The 27,644-nt window shown below is 42.5% G+C and overlaps 1 protein-coding gene across 6 annotated transcripts in view; it reads right to left on the minus strand.

Annotated features, from left to right (window-relative positions):
* Positions 1-296: 296 nt before the first annotated feature.
* NRP1 (neuropilin 1) overlaps positions 297-27,644 on the minus strand; it is a 138,317-nt gene continuing 110,969 nt past the window's right edge. The window contains exons 10-17 of one of the 6 annotated variants that reach the window (XM_041766988.1): positions 25,454-25,598; positions 22,402-22,485; positions 17,883-17,942; positions 12,575-12,712; positions 8,434-8,708; positions 7,615-7,711; positions 5,328-5,378; positions 297-3,191 (exon numbers count right to left, since the gene is read on the minus strand). In XM_041766988.1, the coding sequence (XP_041622922.1) occupies positions 2,902-3,191; positions 5,328-5,378; positions 7,615-7,711; positions 8,434-8,708; positions 12,575-12,712; positions 17,883-17,942; positions 22,402-22,485; positions 25,454-25,598 (1,140 nt within the window). In that variant the 3' untranslated portion in view covers positions 297-2,901. Of the gene's footprint in view, positions 3,192-5,327; positions 5,379-7,614; positions 7,712-8,433; positions 8,709-12,574; positions 12,713-17,882; positions 17,943-22,380; positions 22,486-25,453; positions 25,599-27,644 lie in introns of all 6 variants that reach the window. The other 5 variants (XM_041766986.1, XM_041766989.1, XM_041766987.1 and 2 more) reach the window with 5 other exon arrangements.

The raw sequence follows: 27,644 nt of genomic DNA on the forward strand, positions 1-27,644 counted from the left end.
GTCCCAAGAATTACCAAACAGCCAGTTGCAATTGCCATGCTCAACTTTGCCCTACACCTACATTTAGCTCAGGCACCACATAAACAGTGTCAGTTTATTACTTACTTTATACTGACAGTGTCTGATTTGCGTTGATAGTCTACTTTCAGCATATGTCTTCTTAATCTTCTCTCCTTATTATGATATACTTTTTCAAAAAGAACTTAAAAAAAATCTTGAAAGTTACCCGATGCTGGTATAATACCAATTTCTTTAACAATAACAAAGCTAATAGAATAAAAGCCATCAGGTGTGGGTATTTTATGAAAATGTTTAATTCAACTGTCTCTTTGGAATGTAGTAGTCATAGTTTGGGATTGAAGTTACAGTTCGGTTCTATGTGATTTTTATGCTACTCAGTGTCTGAGAATACAAATGTCATTTAAAGTTAAGGCTTCGCTGTTCATTTTGAAACAACAATTTACAAGTGTCATATTGTCATAGAAAATAAAAATTTCTGTAAAAAAAATTTGCACAAAATTTTATGATGGTACAAAACATGAAGCAATCATATACCAGTAAAATGAAAACATTTTACTACAGAAAGTTTTATAGATTTCAATAAAGAAAAAATATGTTATTTTACACCTTTAAAAATTACGAAACAATCTAAAACAATATAAACTGAACATTTTGTAACACTGCCTTTACAAATTAATAACTTTATAAACATATAATTTTTAAATATATTTATCAGTGCAAGATACTTTAAAATTTAAAGTTGCAGTATCATTTTTCCTTGGCTAAGGACAACTTTAAGTCTGTTGCCTTAAAGAAAAAAATCAGGTCTTACTTAGTGCTTTCATCCTGGTACGATTCTAACAACTAAATGAATGTCTCTGGGGATAAGAATCTATTCTTTTTTCATAGTGATCCGTACTTTCCTGGAAACAAAGGGCATCCTTTAATCCAATTAAGCCAAGATGAATGGACTGACCCACCCATGATGCAAATGTGACTCTCACGAATGTATCTGAACGGGACCCATAGCAATGTAGGAAGGGAGGAAACTCTAAAAGTTCTTCTGTCCACCATGGCCTGATATGAACATACTGAAAACAACCACAGCTTCTTTGGATTAATTCACACGCTGCCTGATAAGACATTTCTGGCTCTGTGCTGTTGTCCGAGGCTTCCATCTTAGGCCAACAGCAGGCTTTTCCTTTGTGAGCCATTGCAAGTTTCTAGATGCATTCAGTCAAGTCTCTATTTATTCAGGGTTGCTCCTAAATGGATGCTTTTAAAGATTTGTTTTGACTCTACTTGTTTTCTTTCCCTGTCTTATCTTAGAATACTTCACCCCAGGCACCAGGATTTATAGTCACTTTCTTAAATTAACTGTTCTTTCTTCCACTTCCCTTGTCTGATTCAATAGCAAAACAAGAAGGTTCTCAGGGGTCATTTTTGTATATCTATTTTTACAAATCACATATTTTTGGATATTTGGAGAACTGTGCTCAGTCCTTCCTTGGGGTGTCACTTGAAAGCCAATTAGTATTACCTCTTCCCTCAGCTTATCACTCTTTCTATTAAATGCACACATTCTATCACAGATCATTTTGATTGGAGCAGACAAATGGCTTAAGGAAAAAAGATACTGTCACTTTAACCAGTTAACAAGAAAACCAAAGTTAGACTTTGGAGGGCAAAGTTAGGAATTTCCCTTATTTATTTACTTTTAAACATAAAGTCTAGCAAAATTGTTTGCCACTGCCAGCAGGTTAAAGCTGCAAGTTTCTTTTCTGGACAATGGCAAATGCTTAAGTTCTAAGAGAGAGAAAAGACAGAGAGAGAGAGAGAGAGAGAGAGAGAGAGGAGAGAGAAAGAGTTTACATTTGAAAATACATTCCATATGAAAGACCAATAAGAGAGAATATTGCAGCTTTATACAAAAGGGTCAAGAGACATGAAATTGAACTACAGAAAAAGCAGAGCAATTAAGCACATTGCCAAATCTTCGGAGCCCTTGCCTTCCCGGGGGCTGACATCTCACACTAAAATATACTTTCTTCTTAGTCAGTGGGCCACCAGGGTTTGACTAAAGAGTAGGGCTTTCACCAGTGGGAAACAGAGCAGGTTGTTAATGTAACACAATGAGAACCAGTACAAACAAAAAGGCACTTGAGAGGACATAGACTAGCCAGTGCCAAGGAGTTTTCGTTGCGGTTGTCGGCAGCACACCCGGTTGCCAGCAGTGTTTGGTGAGGGCACAGTTTCCTGTATGGAGTTCACAAGCACGAGGTTTAGTACAACACTGGAGAACATCGAGAAAATCTGACGGTATTGCTTTGTAAACAGAGCTGACACACTACACCGGTACTGAGGGTCTACAGTACTTCAACATAAAACATCCTAATCCTTCTCTGCCTATGCACGACGTGGGCAATTATACAACAGGTGCAGCTTCAGGAGTCCACTGAAGTGCAGTTATTCTAATATTTTCTGGGCACTGGGCTACAGATAGCACGTCCGTCAAAGGGGCCCCACTGAATACACTTGGCGCCAGCATCTTGGATTTCACACAGTTTCCGAAGAAAAGAATCCGTAAGGGGAAGAGGAGAGAGAAGGGGAGGGACAGTCGAAACGAATCAGTAAGTCATTCATACTTGGTCTCAACACCAGCATTGGATTATTCAAATTAAGCCAACAGAAGAAAAGCTGACTGTACATGATTCTGATCGTTAACACAGCTAACTTGTTCGTATCTGTCGGCCGTACTCATCGAAGCTCCTGAGAAAAGCCTGGCTCAGCGTCATCAACGCACTTCCCAGCCTGTACAGTGAGAGAGACCAACAGCTCCCCAGCACGCTCAAGCCATGTCCTTCGCTTCCATTCTCCACTCGTCGTTGCACCTGTCCACCTTCAGGCCTCCGAGTAAGTACTCTGTGTGTTCAGTTTGTCTTTTTTCAACTTTACGCCGTCCACGAGTTCAAAGTTGTAGTTCTCCAGGGCAGACAAGTTTCTTTCTGACATCCCGTTGTGCCAACAGGCACAGTAGAGCACGACCCCGCACACGGCACCCAGGAGGACACCCAGGGCGCTCATGGCTATGATGGTAATGAGGATGGGATCCAAGGTCTTCAACACACTGCCCGGCTTCCTGGAGATGTTCTCATCACCTTCTCCCGTGCCTTCATAGCCGGGCGTGCTCCCTAGGGGAAGAACAAAATTGGCCCCGTGAGCACTGCCAACATACCAGGTGAAAGCAGATGGAAGATTAGAGAAAGAGGAGAGAAAAAGCAAATCACACGTTCCAGTTTTGCCTGTCCTCTCTCTCGAGCCTGCGGGGGATTTCTGAAGAGAGGTTTGGCTCCCCATCACGAGGAGACACCAAGATTGATGTTTTTGACTCATTATGAATTGAGACGTGGGAGGGGAGAGTCGTGGGGAGTTGATGCTGCGATTCTGGCACATAGCTTAGCACGCAGAAGCAATGGATTCTGGGCCAACAGGGAGGCCTGGGTTCTAATCTAATTCAGATTTCATGCAGCCTGCTGGCCGTGCTAGATTGCAATCTGTGTTTATAGTCCCTGGCCAGGTCATTAAGCTTTGCAAAATGCTTAGTCACACGTTCATCCAGTGGGATGGGGAGGTGGGATTTAACCATGCCCTGTGCATTTGCCTGATCCCAAAACCAGGCTCAAGGAAAGGCTCCAAGCTGCCCTTCATGTGGCGCTGCCTCCAGTGTGCCTGGGCGCGGTACACGCAGGTGTTTGCTCCCCCACAGGCAAAATCTTCAAATCAAACAGATTTCCACCCGAAGCCCACTGTGGTTTCACTCAAGAAGGACAGATCTTTCAGAACAAAGCAGATGCCTGCTGCTGACATTTAAAATGGGTTACGGCTCAAAGCTAGAGACTGTGTCTGTGTTGTGCTGAATAGAATACATTTAATAATCAGCATCTTTGCAGCCTTGGTGGTTTCACTGGAGACAGTCACGCTGCTCTGCAGTTCAGTCACTGGGGAAATGTTTTCTTTAGAGTGGAACATGAGAAATTATTAACATGGGAGCTTTGAGTCTAATTACGTGGTACTAGAAATGAGACTAAAATGTTAATGCACAACATGCATAGTGTTTACTTAATGGTGTTCAGATCAACAAAGATTCCAATCAAGGAAAACTAAAAATATGAGATGCAAGTCCCTAAACAGGGGAAAACAAGCCTGGGGGCATATTAATATTCTCTCCCTTTAAACATTGTTTTGAAACGACCTCTAGTAAAGTTTACATCTTGGTGTGGGCTATGTAACTAAGCTAAGTGAGCCTGTGCTAATGTTATTATCAGCCTAGTGTAGTGCCACATTTATCTGTCTCTATCAAGTCCAGGACTGACTACATTGGGTCTGCTTTTTTTTTTTACAGGTGCTCATGCTCATGGGCAGGACACAGAACTGCTGGTGGCAGCTATGAGTGATGTTGGGGCAAATGTCCAACTCCATAACTGCTGGCTTTGAGGTGTGGAAGCTTCTAGAAATAAAATAATGTCAGGCGAGGCCCAACTCTGATCAAATGTCCTGTATCTGACCACAAATTCGTCGAGGAAAATACACATTTTCAGATTAACTGGTGTAAAGTCTGAGGCTATCACCCAAATAACTGTGCTACTTAAGGCAAGTCACTGCTTGGAGCCTCCTCCTTACCAGCTAAATGGGGCTCAATATGCCTCAGAGAGCATACAACATAACATATTACAGTGCCTGGAACATACTAGCTTCTCCATGAAACCTTACCATCCTCATCCTCATCACTGCCTTCATTATCATAAAGTCAGAGTTCCCATGTAGAGGAGGAGGGGAACAGATGGGTCAAACACAACAGCCTACCATAAAAATTGGGCTTCTGTCCTCAAAGATCATATTGGGATGTCAACCAGACAAGAATTTCGGTGGGTTTCAAATTACTGTATGAAAATCAGGGTCGGTCTTTGGGGAAGCTCTGGTCTTCACTGGTTCCCTATCTCCATAGTAGTACAGTGAGAGTGTTTCACCTGATTGTCCTCCAGGTCCTCCTCCAGCTCAGAAAGGGCAGGGCCAGGGCCAGTGTAACTCCCCAGGGCTCAGCTGCTCACACAAGCGGGACCTGCCATGGTGTTCCCCTAGACCTTCTGGCAACTTAGAAGAGGGATCTCTGTGACAATGGCCCAATGCACAGCACCAAGGGCAGAGATGGTTTATTATGTTTGAACTGCTTTCATCTACCAGTGCACTAGAGTTCCAGAAAGTTGTTTAATAAATATCCTGAAAGCCATAGTAATTTTTTAAAAAATTGGTCAACAAGGTAAACCTACCTGTTTCATCAATTTTATTTTCTGGGTTCCTTTTATCCAGGTCTGATGGTTCTGACAAGTCAAACAAAATTGAAAGAGATATTTGAACTGCCAACAAAATCCAATACACACAAACTACATAAACCCCGACACGCACACGTACACACACATTCACACACTCGCACTATTGGTTCTGCTGGATTTTCTTGGGAGTTTTTAACGCAATCCAACCCCACCACATAACTGCAGAAAAACGGGGAGATGGTGTCCAAAGACTGTGAAATTGGTGTCACATCAAAATCCAGCAAACACTGCTGTTGGCAGAATGTGTGGTTTTAGGAGAAGAGTGGAATGAAATAGTTCTGGCATCTGGAGTATGGGGGAAAGCTGATGGAAACAGGAAACAGTAGTGGGGTTGAGTGTATGGCTACCATCCTGTGCTTTTGTAGATAACTTCTTCTTAAATTGGGAGAAGGTTAGTTTGTTTTCCCAAATAGTATTTACAAGCTCTTTAAGGCAAGAGACTGTGTTCTATGTCTTACCCTCCCCCTCAAGATAATAATAATGAAATAATAACTATAATGATAAAATCAAATCAATAAAATCTCTGGAAGAAGCAGAATCCCAGCAGCCCATGTGGTTTTGAGTAGAGGGCAGAGAGTTTCGAGTACTTTATTCCTTGCTATATTCCCAACATTTATACCAGTGTCCAGAACAGAAAAGTTGCCTCCATGAACATTTGCTGCATAAATGTGCAACTGATAACTGATAAATGGTTGATGGTCTCATAGCATCCATGGCTAAATATATAAGAATACATATTTGATGAGTAAATACAGAGTTATCTTAGGCATCTTTTGACTGGGACTGCAACATAGAGTATTTTGATGGTGCTTTAGTTGTGACTTGCTGAGTACAATGCCCAGCAACAACTACAGCCATGTGGACCAGTCCCATGAAAGGAAAAGGCTCATAGAATTGCCCTGTCCCCCTGTATATTCACTGGAGCACTTGGATGATGCTTTGCATACAGTGCGCAGTGCAGTTAAAACTTGTTGAGTGGAATTGAACTTTATTCCTTTGTTTTAGTTTATGGGGTTTGCTCTCACATTCCAAACACTTCATTTTCATCTTGTAATAGAAAGCGACAGTATTACATGTGCTGTGTAACGACATGAAATACATACTTTAACAACAGTGAAGGCTTGGATGTGGGCAATTTGTAGAGTAATCACAACTGACATATTAAGTGTTATTGTTTCCTGCAAAGATCTGCTAAGTAGCATGGCATTAAATAAGTTTCCTTACACAGTACGAAGAAGCAGATTCACTGCTCTTTCCCCCCAATTTCTTTAAAGGACCATATCAAATTATTGCCACTTTAGGATTACATATATTCAATATATTGTATAATAAAAGCTTTGTAAATTACAGAAATGACCAAAAACCCATTATAGCCAACAGATCTCCTTTTTCTTAAATTTGTCCAATAGGCTTATTCCATTTTGTGATAATTAACATTGTATTATATGATATATAGCAAAAGTTGAAGTGTAGCAAATGGAGCTTAAGACTAATTACTGTGCTATTACATTGCCATTAGTGATGCTATTTATAATTGTACATCAAGAACCAGGGAATATGAATTGGTTTTCAACATCAACTTTCATTCATATATACTAGGCCGATAGGAACCATAAACTCTGTAATGCTATGCAAAGTCTCAAAATTTCATTTATTCTGTTGAGTCATTTCAACTACTCTTAGAGTCAGAAACATCTACTTATTTGTAATAAAGCAAAGAATTGTGGCTTCTATGACTCATTAACAATGTAATCTTAATTAAGTTCACTGTGCTCAAAATTTGTAAAGGTTTGCTGTTTTGTTTATATGCCCAGATATTTGGAATTATCCAGATATCTGAGTTTTTCCAGTTTTCATCAAAATGTTTTGGCATGTTATACATAGCCTGTAAACTCTGAGTCTTTCTCCTTCTTCTTGTTTTTTTTCTTTTCTTTTCTTTTTCGAGTCTTTTTTCTTAGCTATGGTTTTTGGGTTGATTCCACATTATTTACATGGTTGTGCGGGTACCAATCAGACACCAAATGAACTAGGTTAGAGAATGGAGTAGCTAAAGGCAAACTGACCTGGTTTTATGGCATGTTGTACCAAAGTATGCATTTCATATGATGTGCTTAGAGCCCACACTGAAATTCTAAGTTTAAATGAGTAAGACAAAAACCCTCGCATGAAAATCTTAATGCCCTGAGCAAGCGTGTCACTGGCTTATACAGTAGTTCATACTCACTTGCACAGTCCTCTTGGGAAATGTGGTTGTTAATACTAATGTCATCCACTGCAATCCCACCAAGATTTCCTTTCCCGATTTCGCCTTCAAAAATCACCTAACAAAATGAGATAATTTTTACAGTATTGAAATGTTTGGTCCCGAATAGCAGTGTTTACAAATGCTTGTTCAGTTCAATCTATGGCACATAAATTAAAATCATGAGATTTCATCTAAGCACTCATTTTGCTCATCAATCTGTATTAACTGCCTGGTGAGGGGATCCCTGTGTGGCTCAGCGGTTTAGCGCCTGCCTTTGGCCCAGGGCGTGATCCTGGAGTCCCAGGATCGAGTCCTGTGTCGGGCTCTCGGCATGGAGCCTGCTTCTCCCTCCTCCTGTGTCTCTGCCTCTCTCTCTCTCTTCTCTCTATGTCTATCATAAATAAATAAATAAATCTTAAAAAAAAAAAACTGCCTGGTGATGGCATAAAACTTCTCCTAACACTCTCATTTTATAATCCAAAATTTAAAACCAGAGGGAGCAGCCAATAAAAGGAATGTTCATTTGACAACCCAGAAATAGATTATAAAGTAGCATTCTCCCCTCTTTCACAGCAAATTGGTTCTATTCCTATAATCTTGGAGATGGAACTATGCTGCTGAGAGTATCATCAGCTCAGTATCATGACCGCAGCAAAATCCCAGGCTTGGGAGGCACCTGAAATAATCATTGGAATAATTCCCATGTCTCATTTACGTAATCTTCAAAATACTATCCCCTTCCCCCTGAAAGAGCTGCCCTCCTCCAGGGTGGCAGGGGTGGTGGAGGAGACCACACACCTGATAGAGCTTCAGAGACTTGTGGAGCAGGACCCGCCCTTCCTTCCAGTGGTCTCCTTGGTGTCCGATGGCCATCCAGACTAACTGGTCATACTCTTCTGGCTTCTGGTAGTGCAGCTTCACCCTCAGTGTGCCCACGTGTGAGCCAGACATGTGATACCAGAAGGTCATGCAGTGGGCCGAGTTCTGGGAATAAACCACGGGGCTCACCAGACGAGCCACTTTGCCTTTCTGGTTTTCGTCTGCTTGGGAATAGATGAAGTTGCCATCACCTGCTGTGACAAAAAAACCAGATTAGGGGGACTGGCCACATTTACAACTCCATCGTCTCTTCTTTCAATTTCCAAGACTCAATTTTGCTCTCCTGGGCTGAGCACCAGGAACCCAAATAAGCGGTGGGAAGGGAAGGGTGTGCAGTTGTTGGGGACCTCTTTGGCACCGAAGGCTGCACCCCGAGCCTCTGGAGCCGGTGTTTGATTGGAAGAAGGCTGCAAGGCAGTATTCATTCAGACACTATGGTTGTGATGTGGAATGCACTGTCACATGGACAGGGGCTACCACCCCACCTGGCCTCTGCGTCATTGCAAGCACATTGAAAGCAGAGGGCAGACCTGTTTTCGTGCAACTTTAAAATAGTTTCAGCAGCACTGATACGAACACAGACATTACATGGAATAATTTAGATGTGTTCTTATTTATCATCTCAGCTGAGTGATGATACTATAATTGCTTGATAATAATCGATTTGCAGTTTTCCCAAATAATCTAGTGATCTTCTTTTTCCCACAAATTCAGATACTTTTCCCTAGTTTATTTTAACGGCTTATAAATTCCTTAGATGCACCTGAGAGTTTGAATTTCAGCTGCAAGTCCCGCTCCTGTTTGATGTGGGCTTCTGGTTCAAGGAGAGGCAAGGTTGCATTTTTGAGGCTTATTAGGACGTGCCATTTTGGCAACGTAGATACTTGCCGAGCTGCAAGGACTTACTCTTGGCTTTGCTTTTAATTACCCCCAGTGGGAACATTTCCTCCTGCCACCACCTGGTCTACACACACAACTCATGTTTCACTGTTTGCTCTGCAAATAGAAATATCGACTCTAACGTCTCACCTGATGTAAGTGTGAATCTGATGCGTGGGCCTCAGTGGGCAGCAGGATGTTTTGTTTGCGGCCCAAGGGGTTTGAGTGTTTGTGAGATACTCTTTCACTGTGCACATGTGGGCACATCCTGTGTCTTCTGGCCTGTGTCAACAGTGTGCTGGTGGAAGTGGATGGGTCAGCGGGCAGCTTGTTACTCTCACCTGGCTGCTTACGTGAGATTGCACCAAAACCCTCTTAAGAAAACCGACAGATGGAATAATAAAAGGAGGGTGGAAATAAAATCCACAGCTGCAGCAGCATGGTTGACGCTGTCTTTATGGAGCACCCACCCCATGACCACGCAGATGCTGTTGCTCTTGGGGTTTGTTTTCTCCTGCTACTTTACCAAGTGGTGGTTCCCCATCCGTGTGACAGTGCCATCTCACCGGGGTGAGTAGGGTCTCAGCCCACAGAGAGGCATGGGTGAAAAAGGCACCCATCTTGCATCTGTGGCCAATATCCCCATTCTTAGGGCAAAACACTGAAGTTAGAGATGCTGCCGAGGAGAAGCACATCTACGGAGCCCATGAGGTTTCTTTTGGCTAGCCGGAGAACAGGTGGAAGAAGGAGGACACTGGACATGGGTAGAGGGAGGAAGATGGCCTGAGAAATCTCCCCTGACCTCGGCCCCCACACTGCTGTGGTCTTTTCAAAACATGCTCATGTCGCTCCTGTGCATGGAGCTTGTCAGCAGCTCCTCGCTACCGTCAGCCTAGCCACACTTCTTCATGGGGCACCCAGGGCCACACACCCCTGCCACATATCTAACCACTTCACAGAGGAGCCTGTCCAACCACACCGCCTGCGATCTCTCCTCCTCTGTGCACGCCAGCTTACACTCTCAGGGGCAGAACTTTCTCTGATCCCCTGTGTTACTTCCCAGTCGCTGCTCACTCCACCTGTAGAGCAATCACTTCCGGCCCACAGCCAGACCCTGAGCTCCTGGGGCAGGGCCAACCCTCCTTTATTCCTGTATCCCCAGGGCCTGGTATAGCACCTCACAAGTAACGGGGCTCCTCAAATAACACTTGTTCAATGAACCAGGGAAGATGCTGGGCTTCAGGAATCCTCTGTAAGGAGGTACGTGGCTTCCCTCTTAGAAGCCAAATGCAGAAAACCAAGTGGGATTCCTTCAGCGAAGTTCAAAATTGAACAGCAGCATATTTAACCTAGACAGTGCTAATTCAAAGAAATCTCCATAACTGATTTGCAAAGTGTGGAGTACTGCCTAATGTCATCTGTGTGCATGTGTGCTGTGTAGGGCTCTTTTCATCTAGATTTTTTTTATGTTAACAAGTTCCTGCCTTTCAGATGTCAGGCTCACCCCTCTCTCGCTCAGCAAATGCTTGTGTTTCTATTGCTGTAGGAGGCTTTTTCTCTTCAGGGCAGACCTGGTACCACAGCCAAGCAAATCTGGGTGTATGGGAGAACAAAAGAGTCAAATCCTTCTGAAGGAATTGCACTTCTCAGCTGTTACTCTAAGACAAGCCCTCCTTTTCTGATACTCCAACGCATAAAGCGTTGATATTTTTCCTTTCAGGGGTTTTATCAGAGTTCGGGGGCAGGAACTCTGTCTTCATTTTCTCAATTAGCACTTTACTTCTGCAAGCCTTTTAGCTTTTGTCTCTGGCTAACATAGCTTTTAACCTCCTTTGAATGTCAGATCCTACTGAGCCATTTTGCTTCACTTTGCATCAATTTTTCCACCATTACTGCCTTCATTTCAGCTAATTGCATTTGGTTAATTTGATGCCATTTATATGTACAGTGCCATTTACAGTCAAAGTATTTTAAGTTTTCTAAAACTGCTTGTCTTAAGATTCAATTGAAAGTGTCTCAGAATTGAAGGAGTCCAATTTTATCCAATTTCCTTGTCATTCTCATTAGGCAAAGAGGTAGCTGTGGTAGAAGGCGGCCAATTCAACCTACTTAACGGTTATATTCACTGGTAGGAAAAAAGTGAAGGACAAAATGGGAAAGGCATAAAATGCCCTCGGCTAATCCATTGGCCCACTGACCCACTCATCCAAAGCCCAGCACGGAGGACTTTGGCTTAAAGAGCTCTTCTCAGCATCAGCAGATGTCCCTCTAGGGTATCATCTGGGAAGCCACCTCTTGAGGGAACAGTCCTGTAAGTTCCACTGAGTCGGGTTGAAGTCCGCCCATCGAGCGCTGTGGGTGTGCAGGAGCATGTGTACGTGTGGGCCTTGTAGGACACCACCGGATCTTTACGCAGCACCTCAAACTCAAAGACAAAATGACTAAGAGGACAACAGGATGGCAGTGGATAAAGAGTTCACTGGAGTGGCTGTCAGCCCCCGCTGGACCCCCCAGCCCAACCCTCTGCCACTAATTAATCTTAGTAGGAAAGTAAGACCGGAGGTGGGGCAGGCCGGGTGAGGTTTCCACCTGCTCTGAAAAAAGGGGCCAGATTGACAATCAAAAGAAGAAGAATCCTACCCCATCTCGTTCCACTTCCACTTCAAGGGTCAAGGGAGGGCAAGCATTAGACTTACTTATTGTTTCTTTAGCTGAAAAATAAATGAGATGACATATGCCTGGATTTGCTTCAAAACAATCCAGATTTAGGGGTGAGAGAGATAAAATAAGAGTCCTATGATTTGGTGCTTGTTTAAACTGGGTTATATCCATAGAGGGTTCATTTCACTGAGGCTTTTCTACTTTTGAATGTATTTGAGATTTCCATGAAAACGGTGCAGAAAAAGTATACAACAGGTAGAGTCATTCACACATAAAGCTTTGCCCAGTTTGCTGTTTTTCCAAGAGGCCACCAGTTGCCAGATTTCATCAGCCTTCTCTGCTACTGGGTGTAGGAGCATCTCTTCCAGGAAAGGAGATCTTGGTAATTCCAGGAAATGAAAGTGCAAGTGAATGTTTGGTAGTATTTCCTAACACCCTCAATCTCACAGACCCCAGACACCCTCCACAGTAACACCTTCTCTAATTCAAAGAAGCGGGGCCGCAGTGAACTCTCCATTACCTGTGTGATCCTGGATGGGTCCAGTTTTGCTGGTCAACACACTCCACTTGAGCTGCACCTGATTGTCATGCTCCCAACGACAGAAAGTTTTGTGAGAACCCCAGCCAAATTCACAGTTAAAACCATATGTTGGAAACTCTGCAGTGGGAGGAAAGGAAAAATAGAGACAAGCAGAGAGACACATTTAATCATTTAGGTCAGAAAGGCCCTTAATTCGCTCACGAAAGGCACAATTTATATAACTTAACGTCTGTTTCCAAATTCTGGGAAAGCCACAAAATCTGGGATTACCAGGAAACTCAAAACACGCATGGAGATGTCAAAATGTTTGCAAAATCACGTTTCGGATTTTTTTTTTTTTATCCAGCTTTAAAAAGATTACGGACTGTCTGTCAAATGGTTTTACATAAAATTTCCAGGAAGGTTACTTTCCAAAGCATATGTATTACATCTATCGCGTTCTCCTCCTGCCCACAACATTTAATATGAAAGATACTCTGTTTTTGAGGATAAATCATAGACTGATATCCACCAATGAAAGAATCTTAAGTACAGATTGACCCGTGAACCTCAAAAAGTCTAGAAATGTGACTTGGCTGGATGTCTTATCCTGGAGGCTATCTGTATTCTCACCACACAGGGTAATGCTTCAGCTCTTTATGCCGGCTCTCTGAAGCATTTCGTAAGGTTATTTTTTTCTCCTGTGCTTTGTATCAGGTTAATTAATTCGAAGTGTAAGTTTCTGCTTTTTTTTTTAAAGAGAATTTTAAAATTTGCATGTAAATTAAAACCTCCATGCGAGTTCATGTAAAAGCGAAGGCAGTTTTATTTTTATTTATTTATTTATTTATTTATTTATTTATTTATTGCCAAGGCAGTTTTAAAGAGCTGTCCACTTAAAAAAAATTTTTAATGTTCAAAAAAAATGTTTCTCTTGGAATTTGAAAACAGTATGAATGGATTCTCAGGAATGATTTGTCTTGTGTGTTCTACAAGGTGCTATTTGACTGTGGTGTTTTTAAAAGCCTCTATAGCTTTACTTTTTACTCCAGCCCCCCACCCCTTTTAAGAAGTAACTTAACTTTTTAAGTGTGAAAGAAATGAAATCATTGTGGCTTGGAATTTGTTTTCAGTAAACTGAAGCTAATAATTAAAAGAATCTTAAAGATAAAATTCTTGTGCTTCTGTCAGCCCCAGTCTCTCCCCCTATATAAAATTAAACACACAAAGTGGCTGTTTTCTCTAATGAAGGAAGGTCACTGCTTCTCATTGAGTGTGGGTAGTCCACAAGATGGCAGCATTGAAACGGAGAGAAAGGTGCCTAGGATATCTTGCCAATTGATCTTGAATATGTCTCAAAACAACTCTGTAAGTACACTAAGGGAGGTATAGTATGGTACGCTGTAGTAGGGTCAGGCTGAGTCCCTATCTTGTTTTGATCTTTTCTTTACCTTGGTCTGTGTTTAACACAACACAAACTTGCTTTCTTCTGGCAGCCTGACCCCTCCCCCACTTCCACAATGGCCCGAGGGATTTTAATGGGAAGATTTACTTAAGAGATCAGGATGATTTACTTTGCATTTTTTAGTTTCCAAGGAACCCTTTGCAAATGCTAATGGAGAATTTTGGAAGGAATGTCAAAACCGAGCAGGAAGGATTCTCCCTTACAATGACAATGAGACCTCCCAAAGGGGGCGCAGAGCCAGTTGGGAAAAGTAACTAGCGAGCCACAAGTTGTGCATAACATGTGCACTTTCAGTTAGTGGGAAAGGGCTGTACTTCACAGCTATGGTGTCACCGGAGAGAGATATTTCATGTCTAGCTTATCATAGCCATGAAATAGGGCTTTATAAAGCATGAGAAATCCTCTCCAAAATTTACCACACTCTTGAGCAGCAAGATTGAATTATGCAGATGAACTACAGTCAATTGAACAGCCACTGAATGGTTGAGCAACCTTGGATGCCAACACCCACGAACCTGGAATGTACTGTTGCATAATCTCATGTTAGAAAATGTTAATATTGGAAAATGTTAATATGTGTGTGGTTTTGGGTTTCCTCCTTCAATGTACTTTATAAGACATGCGCATGCAGGAGGGCAGTGAGCCATTACAGCACACACATTTCTGGTTGTATTTCTGCTTAATACATTAAATTTATCGTACAGAATAGAAACCACACCATGCATTATTTTGGCTCTTAATATTCTGGTGACATCATAAAATATATGAGTTTGGATGTGTTGCTAATGACCAGGACATAGGACAGCCTCCTTTGAAAGGAGGACTCAAGCAATTCTGCAGCTGCGTTGAGCGGTGGGCCACATTGACCTCATGTTTTCTCCAATCCTACGACTTTAACAAGATGATCTGCTTTAATGTTTTGTATTTTGCTACTCTTTCACCTTCTTGCCCTAGTCATATAATCTATGGCAATCTTGTTAATTTAAAAGAAATATTCTTTCCTTTTTTTTTTTTAAATCCATGCATATGGTGGGGGAGGGGTTAGGAGTAAGAAAATGTTGACAATGCAAGCCTGGCCAGAAAGGCTACAGGTGAAACCCATAACATACACGTACACACACACATTTATAGGGAGGAAATAAATGGAAAGAAAGAGAGAGGAAGAAAGAAGAACAGAAGCAGAAGAGAAAGGGGGAGAGAGAGAAAGAGAAAAAAAAAAGCAAACTGATGAATGAAATACATGTATAGGACCAATGACCTTTCAGTCTTCAAAATATTACCCAGGCCCTGTGGCTGCACAATTCTCATTAAATTCATTGGGAATAATCTGGCTAAATCCCTTCTTGACTCTTAAAAATAGCAGGAAACAATATTCTGAACTTAAAACAAATTTATAGCCGCTGTGTGCCAGTACCAGCTGTGTTCGTGGAAACTATCTTGCCGGCATTTGAATCATTAGCACCGTATATGCACAAGGATTTAATTTTAGAATCTGGTATTCCAAACTTCTTTTGAAGATGTTAACTAGCTTACTCTCAGACTGGTCTTTCAGGCCAAATAAGTGGAGGAGCTCAGGCCCATGCAGTCACAGGTTGCCAACAGACCTTGAGCTGCTCTAGGAGCCTCTGAAGATCCTCAGAGCGAGAGAGGTTCAGCAGGGAGAGCTGGATTGAAAATGCAGGATTTCTCATCATTTTTTGGTAGAGTATTAATAGGCTTTGATGCATCTGATTACAATCAGATGCATCAAATCAGTATATGAATATTATATGCCCACGAGTTTATTATATTGATAAGGATCCTCAAAAATGAAATCTTAAGACTCTGTTTGAGTCTATAATGGCTTCAGCCAAATCAGATTAGATGAAAGTTTAGAAGTTCAATATACTGCCTGTAAAGATGCCTGAAGAATCTGAAACCTGCAGAACAGTATGGATCAAATTATCAGAGAGGTGGGTCCGACCTCTGGGTGAACACCTCAAAGTTAGACTTGGCCTCTGACTTGATGCACGCTCAGGGCCTGACGAACTATTCTGACTTGGTCAGAAGGCGATAATGAACAGAACTCCTCAAGGAAGATCAGACGGTCCATTATCCACAAAGACGGGGAGGCAGATTCATGACTCAGGCCATGGAAAAACAAGAAATCGAGTGATTTATAAAGGACTCTGGGCTGACTGTGGAACTCAAAATGGGAGCAGACACCCTCTATCAGTAAGTTCTGTGGTCTGCCATAGACTGGATCAGACGGCGGTGGCTGTGGGTCTTACTGGTTCAGGATCTATACATCTGTGCCCTGACTACAGTCAGCCCACGGGAAGGGGGATAAGGCTGGCCCTTGAACTCACGCACAAACCAAATGCGTTCACGAAGTCGCTGCTGAACTTTAGTGTCCAGGGGACATTATCCCACTGTGGAATCTGGTGTATACCTTCCCATTGTCTCCAGAGCTCTGGCTCAATTAACGTTTTTCAGTGATCCCTAGATCACTGAACTGTCCTGAACCCTGGCTTAGCCAGAAAGTGACAGTGAACTTCAGCTTGTCACCTTGGCCCCCTTCCCTATTACGGAGGGTCCCAGAGAGCCAGTTGATGGTTACTCCACAGAGAAGCACTGTACACGGCGGAGGACCCTCCGGGAAAGGCAGGATGCCAGCGAGAGGCCACCAGGGTGGTGATGCAACCCCTGAAGGCCACAGCTCGTATCGCTCGGAACTCGAAAAGATGTCCCTTGGACTGTCATGTTTTCCGAATTCAGGGGAACAGAACCTCTTCTGTTTCACCTTTTGGCAGCTGGGGGTGCTGAGCTGCGAGGTCACAGGAATTCTACCCACCTGAGCACAGGGCAGGGGAACTCGGGGTGAAGTTCAAGGGAAGAGAAGTTTGTTTTGCAGTTTAATCAGGTCCAGGGTGATAGTGACTTTAAGGACGCATACTAACTGGAGCAGGCCTTTCTGCTTTCTGCCTCGCCGGGGAGTGTCATACTGTCGAGGAAACATTGATATACACCACATGCCCCATTAATAAATGACTGCGGAGGCCAAGGCTCAGTGAGCTTCGGCAAAGGAAATGGGAGAAGCTGGAAAACTGACCTGCTCACCCTCTTCTAATGATTAACTTTAAAGTATTTAAAACCTCTGATTGCTCACACTGACCGTTTCCCTTCGTGTGTGTCCTGTGTCCGTGGGGAGGAATTCTGCAGAACACTGACAAAGCACAAAGGATGGGGGCGGGGAGGCTGCCACTGAACTGCCGGCTGGCCCCGAGGAACAGGCAGCCAGGGGTTTGTAGTCATCAGGCTCATCTATGAATAAAAGGATACGGAGGTGCTGCCCCCCGAGGGCGCAACGATCACAGCCCTGGCTCCCCGCGCCCCATTTCGTGGCCCGCCCACTGGAAACGCTGTTGTCAAACTGCCAGCTCCGTGGCAGGCAAAACTGACAAACTTTGCCTGTCTCGGTTTTGTAGAATTGTGATGAAAATAAATAGTCAGGCTGCTGCCTGCGAGATTTCCTTCTCCTGGAGTTTGCAAACACAGTCCGTGTCCTAGATGTGCTGCGTTAAACAAAGTATGTTATCCAGTTCCTTCCGTCGAGAGCTGGGATTGTCACCATTTGGCAATTACTGATGGAGAAGGAAACCTCACTCCCTGCTGCATATACATGTGGATGGAAGGAAAGCAATATTTATGGCTCATGCTTGGAGACCAGATGCTGCGTGGCATCTCTCTTCTAGGACTTTGAGAGAAACCGAAACAGAGAAGCCCGGCTAATGTGGCTACTTTACAGGGGGAGCAGGGGGGTGCGCACACGAAATCTACCCTGTTTTCTGTTTGATTTGCTACCTGATTGTATCGTGCTGTCTATCACGGTTGGCCTTTCTGTGGTCAGCACAGTGGTACCACCTGCAAAACAAAAAATAAGTAACATACAAAAATCAGGAAAAGGAAGCTTTGTGGATAATACACAGTAACGAAATGCTATATGCTTCCTACATCTGTTAGAGGTAAACATTTCCCAGAGAAAATCCTTCCTTTCATTCCCCCTGTGGTTGTCTTTTTACTTGGATTTTGCCCACCACAAGATCAAGTGCAAATAAGCCACGATTTTTTACTTGACACATGCATTCACCAAACATCCAGGTGGTATGGAGAGTTCGAGACTCGGTTCTAAGGGCATTCCCTGCTTCCCAGGCCAAGTGTGCTACACAACTCTAACTGTGAAAAGCAAAAGCCTCCACACATCCTCTAGTGACTTAGGAATTAAACTTGACCTGGGCCTCTAAGCTGCAGACAGCTTCCCAAGGTCTCAGGTGCCAGCCTTCAGGGGAGGTGCAGGGCTGCTCCCCACAATCTGTTTTAAAATCAGAAAGCTGAAGTGGGCAGCAGCAGCTCCTCCTTTCTTCAGCTGCTGCAGTTGTTTAGTGTCCCCGAGGACAAATATTCTGCGCACTATGTGATTTGGAGAAACCACAGAAAAAGGCAAAGGGAGACACACTGCCTCATAGGCCTGGAGCACTAGGAGATGGCCAAAACAATACCCTGGACACTGGGGGCTTCCAATCAGCTGGGGTCAACTTTGGGATTCCTGGTGACAGAACCATGTGACTCACCCTCTTTTGTTTTGCATCTTGGCGCTTCCAGTTTCTGCTCATTAAACCACTGTTTTATTTTTTATTTTTTTAATTAGAAACCCACAAGAGGAAGTTTCTTTTTTTTTATTTTTTTATTTTTTATGATAGTCACAGAGAGAGAGAGAGAGGCAGAGACATAGGCAGAGGGAGAAGCAGGCTCCATGCACATGAATCCCCAACGTGGGATTCGATCTCGGGTCTCCAGGATCGCGCCCTGGGCCAAAGGCAGGCACCAAACCGCTGTGCCACCCAGGGATCCCCTAAACCACTGTTTTAAAGTAGTGTTCTGGAACTTGTCAACCATAAGAGTCACCTGAGCGCCTTGAAGCTGTAGTTGTCAATCCATGAATCCTCCCCAGGCCTCACAGAACCAGAATTTCCAGAGGTAAGGCCTTGGCATCTGAATTTTTGAAAGTTTCTCAGGTGAGTCTTATAAGCCACTGAGTATGGGACACACTGGTTTGCTGTTCATTACTTGGATGTTTTGGGAAAGCCATTTCTCCTTATGTGTATCTGTTATGGTCAGAGATCATCTGTTTGTCACCCCAAGAGTTGCCCTTTGGGGAAGGGCATGGGGTGGGCTCATGAGTATCATGGGAAGCTTTGGAGGAAGCTTATAAGGTGCCACTGTATGCCTTCCAATAGTTTTGTTCAATAAAGATCTGTGTGATCATCTCTATTCTAGCCAGGCCCTAGTTTTACCCTGCAGCTTCCACAGATTAGAAATCATCCAGATTACAAAGCAGAGAGCTGTAAAATCCTGCTCTTGGGATGGTATGAAGATTTTGGAGCTAATTGACTGCAGCACCAAGTCATGTTACCCTTGCTCTCCCGGTAAATATGCTGGATGAGTGGTCACACGTGTGCCTGGCCTCAATGAGGCAGGCGCTAGGAAGAAGGAATTATATATATTATGGGTTAAGAAGGTGAATCTATAATGGCAGAATTGGAGAGAGGCCAGCATACATTAGCGTTCTGTTCCCGGTGGTCTTACAGGACAAAGACTCAAGGTGAAAATTCACTTTTTAAAACCGGTATGCATTATCAGTTTTGTTATAGGGTGGGAACCAAATTCTGCTGTTGGGTACACCCAGATCCAATGTGAAATTTGGCCTCCTGGTGCCTTTGAAACCGACTGCATTATCTATTGACTTCAAAGGCATTTGCAAATGAGTAACTTCAGGGGTGAATTTTCATCTTGGCAAGGAAGTATGGAAGAGAGCGAAACCTCTGCTCATTTCCATACATTCAGTACAGTTCACCTAAAATTCAGTGTTGTTTGTAAGTAATGAGCATTTTGCTAAAGTCCTTATTTCCCACTATATTCAAAGTTGTCACCCCGGAGGAGAAATTAAAGTGACACCATCTGCATGAAAGAACCAAATACCGCACGAGAGAGAGCATTCATCCTAATTTCATCCTGACTTCCACATTCCCTCCTAACAGGGTTAAAGTGAGGATGCTTTTTGTTTGGCTCCATTACACTCAACGTGCCAAGTCTGAGGCTCCAACAGTAAAGCCTGGAACAGGAGGAGCAAGGATGGTGCAGAGCTGTGTGAGAGCCTAGGATGTGAACCATTCCCATGTGAGAGGATACCTGGGTTAGGGGAGGCTTTTGCTTCTCACAAAAACGTTTACACATGAGCATGCCCTTTCTCAGAGAAAGGATAACAAATAGCTTCATTAAACAAAATAAGTAAAAAAACAAAAACAAAAACAAAAAACCAAAGGCGAAAACACAATCCAAAATGGCCATTAATGCAATAAATAAATTTGAAACATGAGATTCTTTCTGAAATCATCTCTTCTTGATGAGAGCACGGAACAGGCATTATCAAGACCTCTGGAAGTTCCTAATATATGCATGTATTTATAGAAAAATTGAGACAAATGGTCTGGCTTGAGAAAATGACTTTTTCTTTGCCATGGTAATACATAAAAAAAAAAAAGTAGACCTCATTTCTATCTAATCAATAAAAGATTTTAAATGCTGTAGATAAACTGTAACCCTATCCTTTTAAAGGACTGTCAGTGTTTCCAGTATAAATGACCCATTTTCTGTGGTGTGCTACTTGTTGCCATACATAATTTCCTCCAGGCTAACATACTGGCCCTGTTTCATTCAAGGGCTTTAGTTTCAATTGATTCAGTCATGAACTGATGCAAAAATGAGAAGGTTGGTTGTTCTGATATGAGGAGTAAATCTGAGGCTTTGTTTCTAATCAATATTAACTGACCACTTTAGGGTTTATAAAGAAAAGAACCCTCTCCACAAGAGGGCAATTGAAAGGGTATGTACTGTGATGACTATAGTCGTTCTTTTTTATGAGGAATTTCACTACGGATGTGTGACAGAGCCCACAAAAGTCCTGAGGTCTGTGGCAGGCTGTTTATAAGCAATCTAGGGAAAGTTCCACAGGGCCTGGTTCACAGAATGGTACTCTGTTCTTCACACCAGCTGTAGGGTTTTCGGTTGAACTTGACATCGCACAAAGAAAATGCCTCTGCATTAATTAATTTTTGTGGCTCGTGGCTACTTACAGACAAGATTTTTTTTCAAAAACCCATAGTAACATTTATTGGCCCTATGACTATAAGCAATTATCCTGGGAACTTGGAGGGAGACAGCCTTAGGAGCTGGGATTTAAATGAAAACCTGGTTCATGGCACTGAATTTCTGAGCTAGATTTTACCCCTTATTTATCTGAGTGCTGAGCTCTCTCGTCACTTCAGAGGAGAGCTTTTGAAGTAATTGGAAATGTACAGTGGGGTGTTTCCTTCCAGATTTTACATTAATGCCTTAGCCAATAACATGGCACTGTTATGAAGTGACATGGTAACGCCTTCAGTTTTGTCCATGGAAATTAATTATGTGGGCTGTCTGAGTCCCTTCTGGACAAAAATATAGATCTGCAGCCAAGGGCTTGTGTTTAATCTAAAATGAGAGTCAGATGCTATATGAAACTGCATTTTTACCCAGGTGGCAGTAAAGGTCCTATGGTGATTTTGGCCACAATAGTGTGAAAATCCTACCACCTTGGCCCATTTCCAAGTGGTACAATCCCATTTCCCCAATTGTCTAATATTTCCTCTGCCACTCCCAGTAGAAGACGAGGTCTCTCTCTGAGGGTTTTAAAAATGCTATGGAGTAATACTCTTAATTAGTGAGGAATTTGGCGTACAACCTCCCGGATACATTTGCTAGTTGTTCCTGATGTGAAATAACAACTAATGCTGCCTTTGTAAATTTTAATGTCAAATGATTTACAAAATTCTAACTTAAAAGCTGCATTTTGAATATAAGCCTGATTTAATCGATTAGTTGGGTAAAGGTTCCACTCCAAACATTTTAACCTTGTTAGAAAATGAAAATAAACATTCGAAAGTGTGTAGTTATATACGGGTGGTGCATGTGTTATGGGGGTGGGGCTTTGAAGATGAGGATGAGTTTAGCACATTTAGCCATGGAGAAATCTGTATTTGATTAAAAGCATCCTAGCCTCTGGCTCTGAACACAGCTTAGATGATTGCTTTGAATGGCGGTGGCAGGTCGGCACCGGGCAAGAAAGGATGCATCGGCAGCTCCTTCACCACAGGACCACCGCCAGCCAGGAAGAGGAGGAGTTATGCAAACACAAACAAATGTCTAGCCAGGTCTCAACCACAATGACTGAAATGGCACAGCAATGGGATGAAGATGGTTTCTGCACCTGTGAGCTGGAAGTCATCACCTGTTCCGCTGTGGCAGTTGGCCTGGTCGTCATCACACTCATCCACCAGGTTCCCGTTGGGAGTGGTTGGACCAGCTGTAGGTGCTGAAACAAGATCCAAGGATTATGATCTCACACCTCTGCAATGTATTCGCAGGGCTCTGGCTTTGGAATCTGCTAACACCTTTGCCGAAAACTCTAATCCGTCCTAAGCAGGCTGGGAGCATGGTTTGCCTCTCTTTCAGGAGCTAAATATACTTGGATTTGGCAGAGTGCATTGGGGACTGCTCTGTTTGGTATTTGATCCATATCTGCTGAGGAGAGTAGGCTGCCTTAGCGTTTTATACATTGTTATCTACATAAACATCCTTTTTCTGAACAGTGCTTGAATTCTCTCACTGGTTATTTATTCATGACCCTGGAATTGAGAACTTTGATGATGGAGATTCTGCTTCAACTGGTTGTCTTTTCATTTCCAGTGTGCTAGAGAACTCACTTGTCACACGAATTCTTTTACATTCTTAGCATTTGCTAAGTTCGTATCATAATTTTTCCCTAAAAGGGGGTCTCAAGATTCTCTCTTAGTATAGTATTATTCTGTTTTTTTTTTTTTAATTGTTTTCACTGATTCCATTTCCCTTTAAGTAAGCTTCTCAACCTGGGACCCCTCCCCCCCTCTGGAGCAGGTGTTTGAGAGGAGTTTTCTTAGATATCCCGGGGTCATTTTCCCTGAACTGCTGGGCGGACTACATTCCAACCCTGGCAGGTATTCCTGTATCTCTGAGTTTGTTGTTGAAAGGTAGCCAACATTAATCAAAGACTGCTTTTGAAGCTCTTTAAATTTAGTTTGGTCTATTATTTTCAGCCTGTCACTCATTCCTGCAATCTGTTTAATATTTTACAGTTTTAGGCATTACATTTCATTTTACAGAACCTGAGGTAACGTACAGTTTTCTTGAAGTCTGAGAACCAGACAAGATACCAGGAGCAGGGGCCTGTTCTCTGAGAGCTTCTGGCCAGCAGGACTGTATCGGTAACTTCTTCTTTCTCAACAAAAATTTGATACTGTTTGTTATTGTGCTTAATTAGTGAGCAGAGTTATGACAAATATAGAAACGGAGCTATTTTTTACTTCCCCAACTGCCCAGAACACACGCCAGTAAAAACTAGGAAATCAGCACATATAGAGAATGTGTACACAGTCTAGGCATGCAGTGTAGACTGCGTAAAATGTCTGCACATTCTGGGCTCCACTTGTCGCCATCACTGAATCAACAGAATCCTCCCTGGCATTCCAGATGCTTGTCTTCACTGAGTTATGTGCCACTTTTAAGTACTTAAAACTCTCTGTTCATTTGCATTCCTTATGGTATTTATAGAGGTGGAGTTCCTCATTGGAAGTGGTCCCGGGGTAGGACCTGGCTTAAAGTGAAAAGGTAGAAAGTGAATAATTTTTATTTCCCAATTTTACTGCTTGAATATATTTTCTCTTCTGTGATTCTCTAATTGTTTCTCATAAACGCTAGCCTAAAGTAAGATGGCCACGCGTGCAAGGCTGAGAATCTTCTGGACCATGGAAGATTCCCAAGGCTGGGAATCTTCCAGACCATGAGGCACAGAGCAGATACTAACTAAGGGCCTGTTAATCCTTTTAAGGAAGAAAAAAAAGCCCACTCCCTTTCACCAATTGTGTCAAAAAGCTCTGACATTACTTTCCCGGGATGTTGACTTCCTCACTTTTGTGAGCACTTGGAAACATCTGCAGCAAATCTCTTCACCAACCATTTCTACCTCACTACAACTGGCAAACTGCCACCAGCCTCAGTCTTTTCAACCAACCATTCATTCCACCTCTTAAATCCGTGTTGCTCTTCAATCTGCTTGTCCCTCCTTTTTCTCGGTTTCTTTGCCAAAGTCCTGGCACATAGTCATTCTTAGTATGGGTTGATAGTGACTAGATAACTCAGAGGTCTGAGAAGTGACTCCAGATTCAGAAACAACTACACAATAAAGAATGGGAGATAATGGCCTGCTTTAAAACAAATACATACAAAAGTAGCTATGAATTATTCACCAGTATGGTGATTTATATCTTAAGATTCTCTAGTGCACAAGAAAAGTTTTATGAGGTTTAATGTGCTCAAGAATGTAATTATATTTGGGTAGCTCAAAACACAAATAATTTCGAAACCACAAGAAGGTGATATTAAAAAGCATTCTTCAGAACAACCATGAGCATATGCTCGATTGATTAACATCTGGGTACCAACAATAGCCATCCTTTGAGCTAGCCTGGAGGAAGACCTTTATGGGGATGGAAAAGTTGGTTACTCTTTTATGACCAAATCTAAGGCAGATGGGAATTCTAATGCACGAAAAGCATTCGATGGTACAATAAACAACCATCGCATCAGTTTTTCAAACATTCCTCTTACTTATGTCATAAAAAGGCAGAGCTGAGTGCAGTTCTGAGGTCAGTGAGTGAAATGAATTTGTCCTTGGTATGACTTTCATATGATAAGTTTATGCAATAATAGCCTTAAACGGACCTTCACCGCATGTTCAGGTACAATATTATCTCACGTAAAGATTTGTTTCTCTGCATCAGCCTGAAACAACACTAAGAAAGTCAAAGGAATTGGTGGTTGCCAGGGGTCAAGGGGAAACTGCTTCATGGGTGTGGGGTTTTACCCTGGAGTGATGGAAATGTTTTGGGACTAACATTGTGGTGGTTGCATAAATAACTGTGCATGTCCTTCCTAAGTGACAATGAATTATTCACTTAAAAATGGTGAGTTTTATATCATGTGAATTTCACCTCAGTAAATGATTAAAAAAAAAAAATCAAAGGAGGCAACTCAGAATCTGAGGAGAGTTCTGCAAACAACCAACACAAGGCACTGTTTCGTGGAGGGTGCTGGAATATTGAGCCTCATGTACCAGCAGATGCAGAGGCAGGCTCACCCAGGGGAAAAAGCTGGCAATTTGCAGCAGCACCATCAGAGGCACAAAAGCATGAAGAAAGAGATTTAAGAAGTGGGGAAGTAGAAGGGACTCTGGAAATTGTAATTACCTTCCACTTCACAGCCCAGCAGCTCCATTCTTAGCCCCAGGCCTCCATGAGTAGCTCTCTCAGGGTAGATCCTGATGAATCGTGTAGAAAGAGGTGGAAAAGTCCGCAGCTCAGGTGTGTCGTAGTTGTTGTTGCCTTCAAAAGACTGTGAAATAGGAGAAACACCATCATCCATAAAACCTCCCTTTTGGCAGAAGAGTCCCTCCTCTGGGACGCTTAATAAAGCAGAGAAATAGACCCCATCCCACCCCTTGGTAAATGGCTGACACTTCTTTCATAAATGAGACAAGGGGAAGAAAAAAAAACAAACAATTAAAGCTTCTCTAAGAAGTGATGTGTCGTTTCTCAGAAACTGTGGAGTACATGCAGAGGCTATCCCAGAAGCTGAGGATTTAATGAGACATGAGGCTGATGTGCTTGGGAGAAGGGACACTTCTACCGCCTCTTTGAGGTGGAGGAAGATGAGGAGGGGATATTAAATTTAGTGTAGTGCACGAGCTATTTAGTTAGGAACTGGGGTGTTTCCAACCCACTGAAATTACTTTTTACTGAAGCAGTACAACAAGTTGGAGGCATTTGTAGATAAAAGACCTTCTCGTCTCAGGAAAATAACAAGGGTCCTAACTACCGAGTGAGGGCCTGATGCCAGGCTGAACTGCAGCGTGAATGGGCTCCTCTTATTGAAGTCCATGCCTAACGTGAAGACACTGTGTCATTCTTCTGGAACCAGGCCACCCATTGCCAGTGCTGCTACTTAATTATTTTAGTTCCCTTTTCACATTGACAGGAAGGTCAAAATCCTTGAGTGGAATCATAAGAAAATGGAACAATAACTTTTGCAAGAAATAGATAAGCCTTCTTATATCCTCTTCTCTCAACATCGTTCTTAATCCTGTTCAGGATGGGAGGTGGGGAGGGGGGTTAGAAAAATCAAATCACCTTACCATTAAGAGTGTCTTATTATTCAACAAACATTGCATAATGTTTATTGGCACAAAACATTGTTCTAAGTGCTTGAAATACATGAATTCATTTAATCCTTAAGACAACTCCATGAGGTAGATTCTATTGTTAACCTCAGTTTACAGATGAGGCACAGAGAGGTTGAGCAATTGCCCATGGCTATATGTGCAATAAGTGTTAGAGCCAGGGTTCAAACCTAGGCAGTCTTAACTGGTGCCTGGCACCATACCCTTATGGTGTCTTTGCCCTTAGAAATTATCGAGACTAATCTCATTAAATTCGGGGAAACTGAGGTCTATAATCAAGGGGAAACTGGGGTCTATAATCAAGGTCACATATTTAGTTTCCTTAATTTTTCCTTAAATATAGCGTTGCTTGGGCCACCAAACTGTGTAGATTAGATTCAGTGGATGGTCAGCCCCAGATCATGTCAGTCAAGAGCAGGGACTATACCAACTGTTGAGTCAAGACGTCATAAACCAGTAAAAGATGTGATCATTCAGTGGCAGAAATATCAGGGCAAAATGGGCATGTATGTAAGAGAAGATAGATTGGGTCGGATGTAACATGACCAGAGGTTCTCTGAGTTCTAGAAGGAAAAGTCTCCAGGAACCTCAAGGGACATGGTTAACATAGACCTGCTTCTTTCCCTGAAAGATTCCTTCTATTATTTTCAAGAGTAAATTCATTATTGGGGTTCCGCATTCTTGATAGAACACGTTTGCTTCCAATAATTGAGAATCTGGCATACGTTATTGTGAGGCCCAATTAAGTGTCACCAGTGAGGTCTAATTATAATGAAAACAACATTAGTACACATGCCTGTTCTGTCTATGTTACCAGCACTCCAGTAATCATAGGAGAAGAGCAGTTGCAGTTATGGAACTAGAATCCTGGGCTCTTTTTCTAATTTTAACTTGAGTAATGAATTAGCACAATGTAAAACCATTATAAAAGCTGTCAGTGATGAGGTGGGAAGAATATTAGCAGTAAAGAGCCATATGGAACTGGGCTAACTTTGTTAACATAAGGTTGTTTATGAAATATCTTGGTGTCCTTTTACTAATCATGTTTTAGAAGAAGAGGGCTTTGAGTATTCAGATCTATCTGCTTCTGAGAAGTCCAGTTAATTCAGATACTCTGATATACCTTGTCCATCACATGCTACTTGAGGGTCGGAAGTGAGGAGCAGGTATACAGGATTTTAAATCCATCGAAGTGCTGTTGT

The sequence above is a fragment of the Vulpes lagopus genome, chromosome 8 (genome assembly GCF_018345385.1).
Source record: "Vulpes lagopus strain Blue_001 chromosome 8, ASM1834538v1, whole genome shotgun sequence".
Classification (NCBI taxonomy): Eukaryota; Metazoa; Chordata; class Mammalia; order Carnivora; family Canidae; genus Vulpes; species Vulpes lagopus.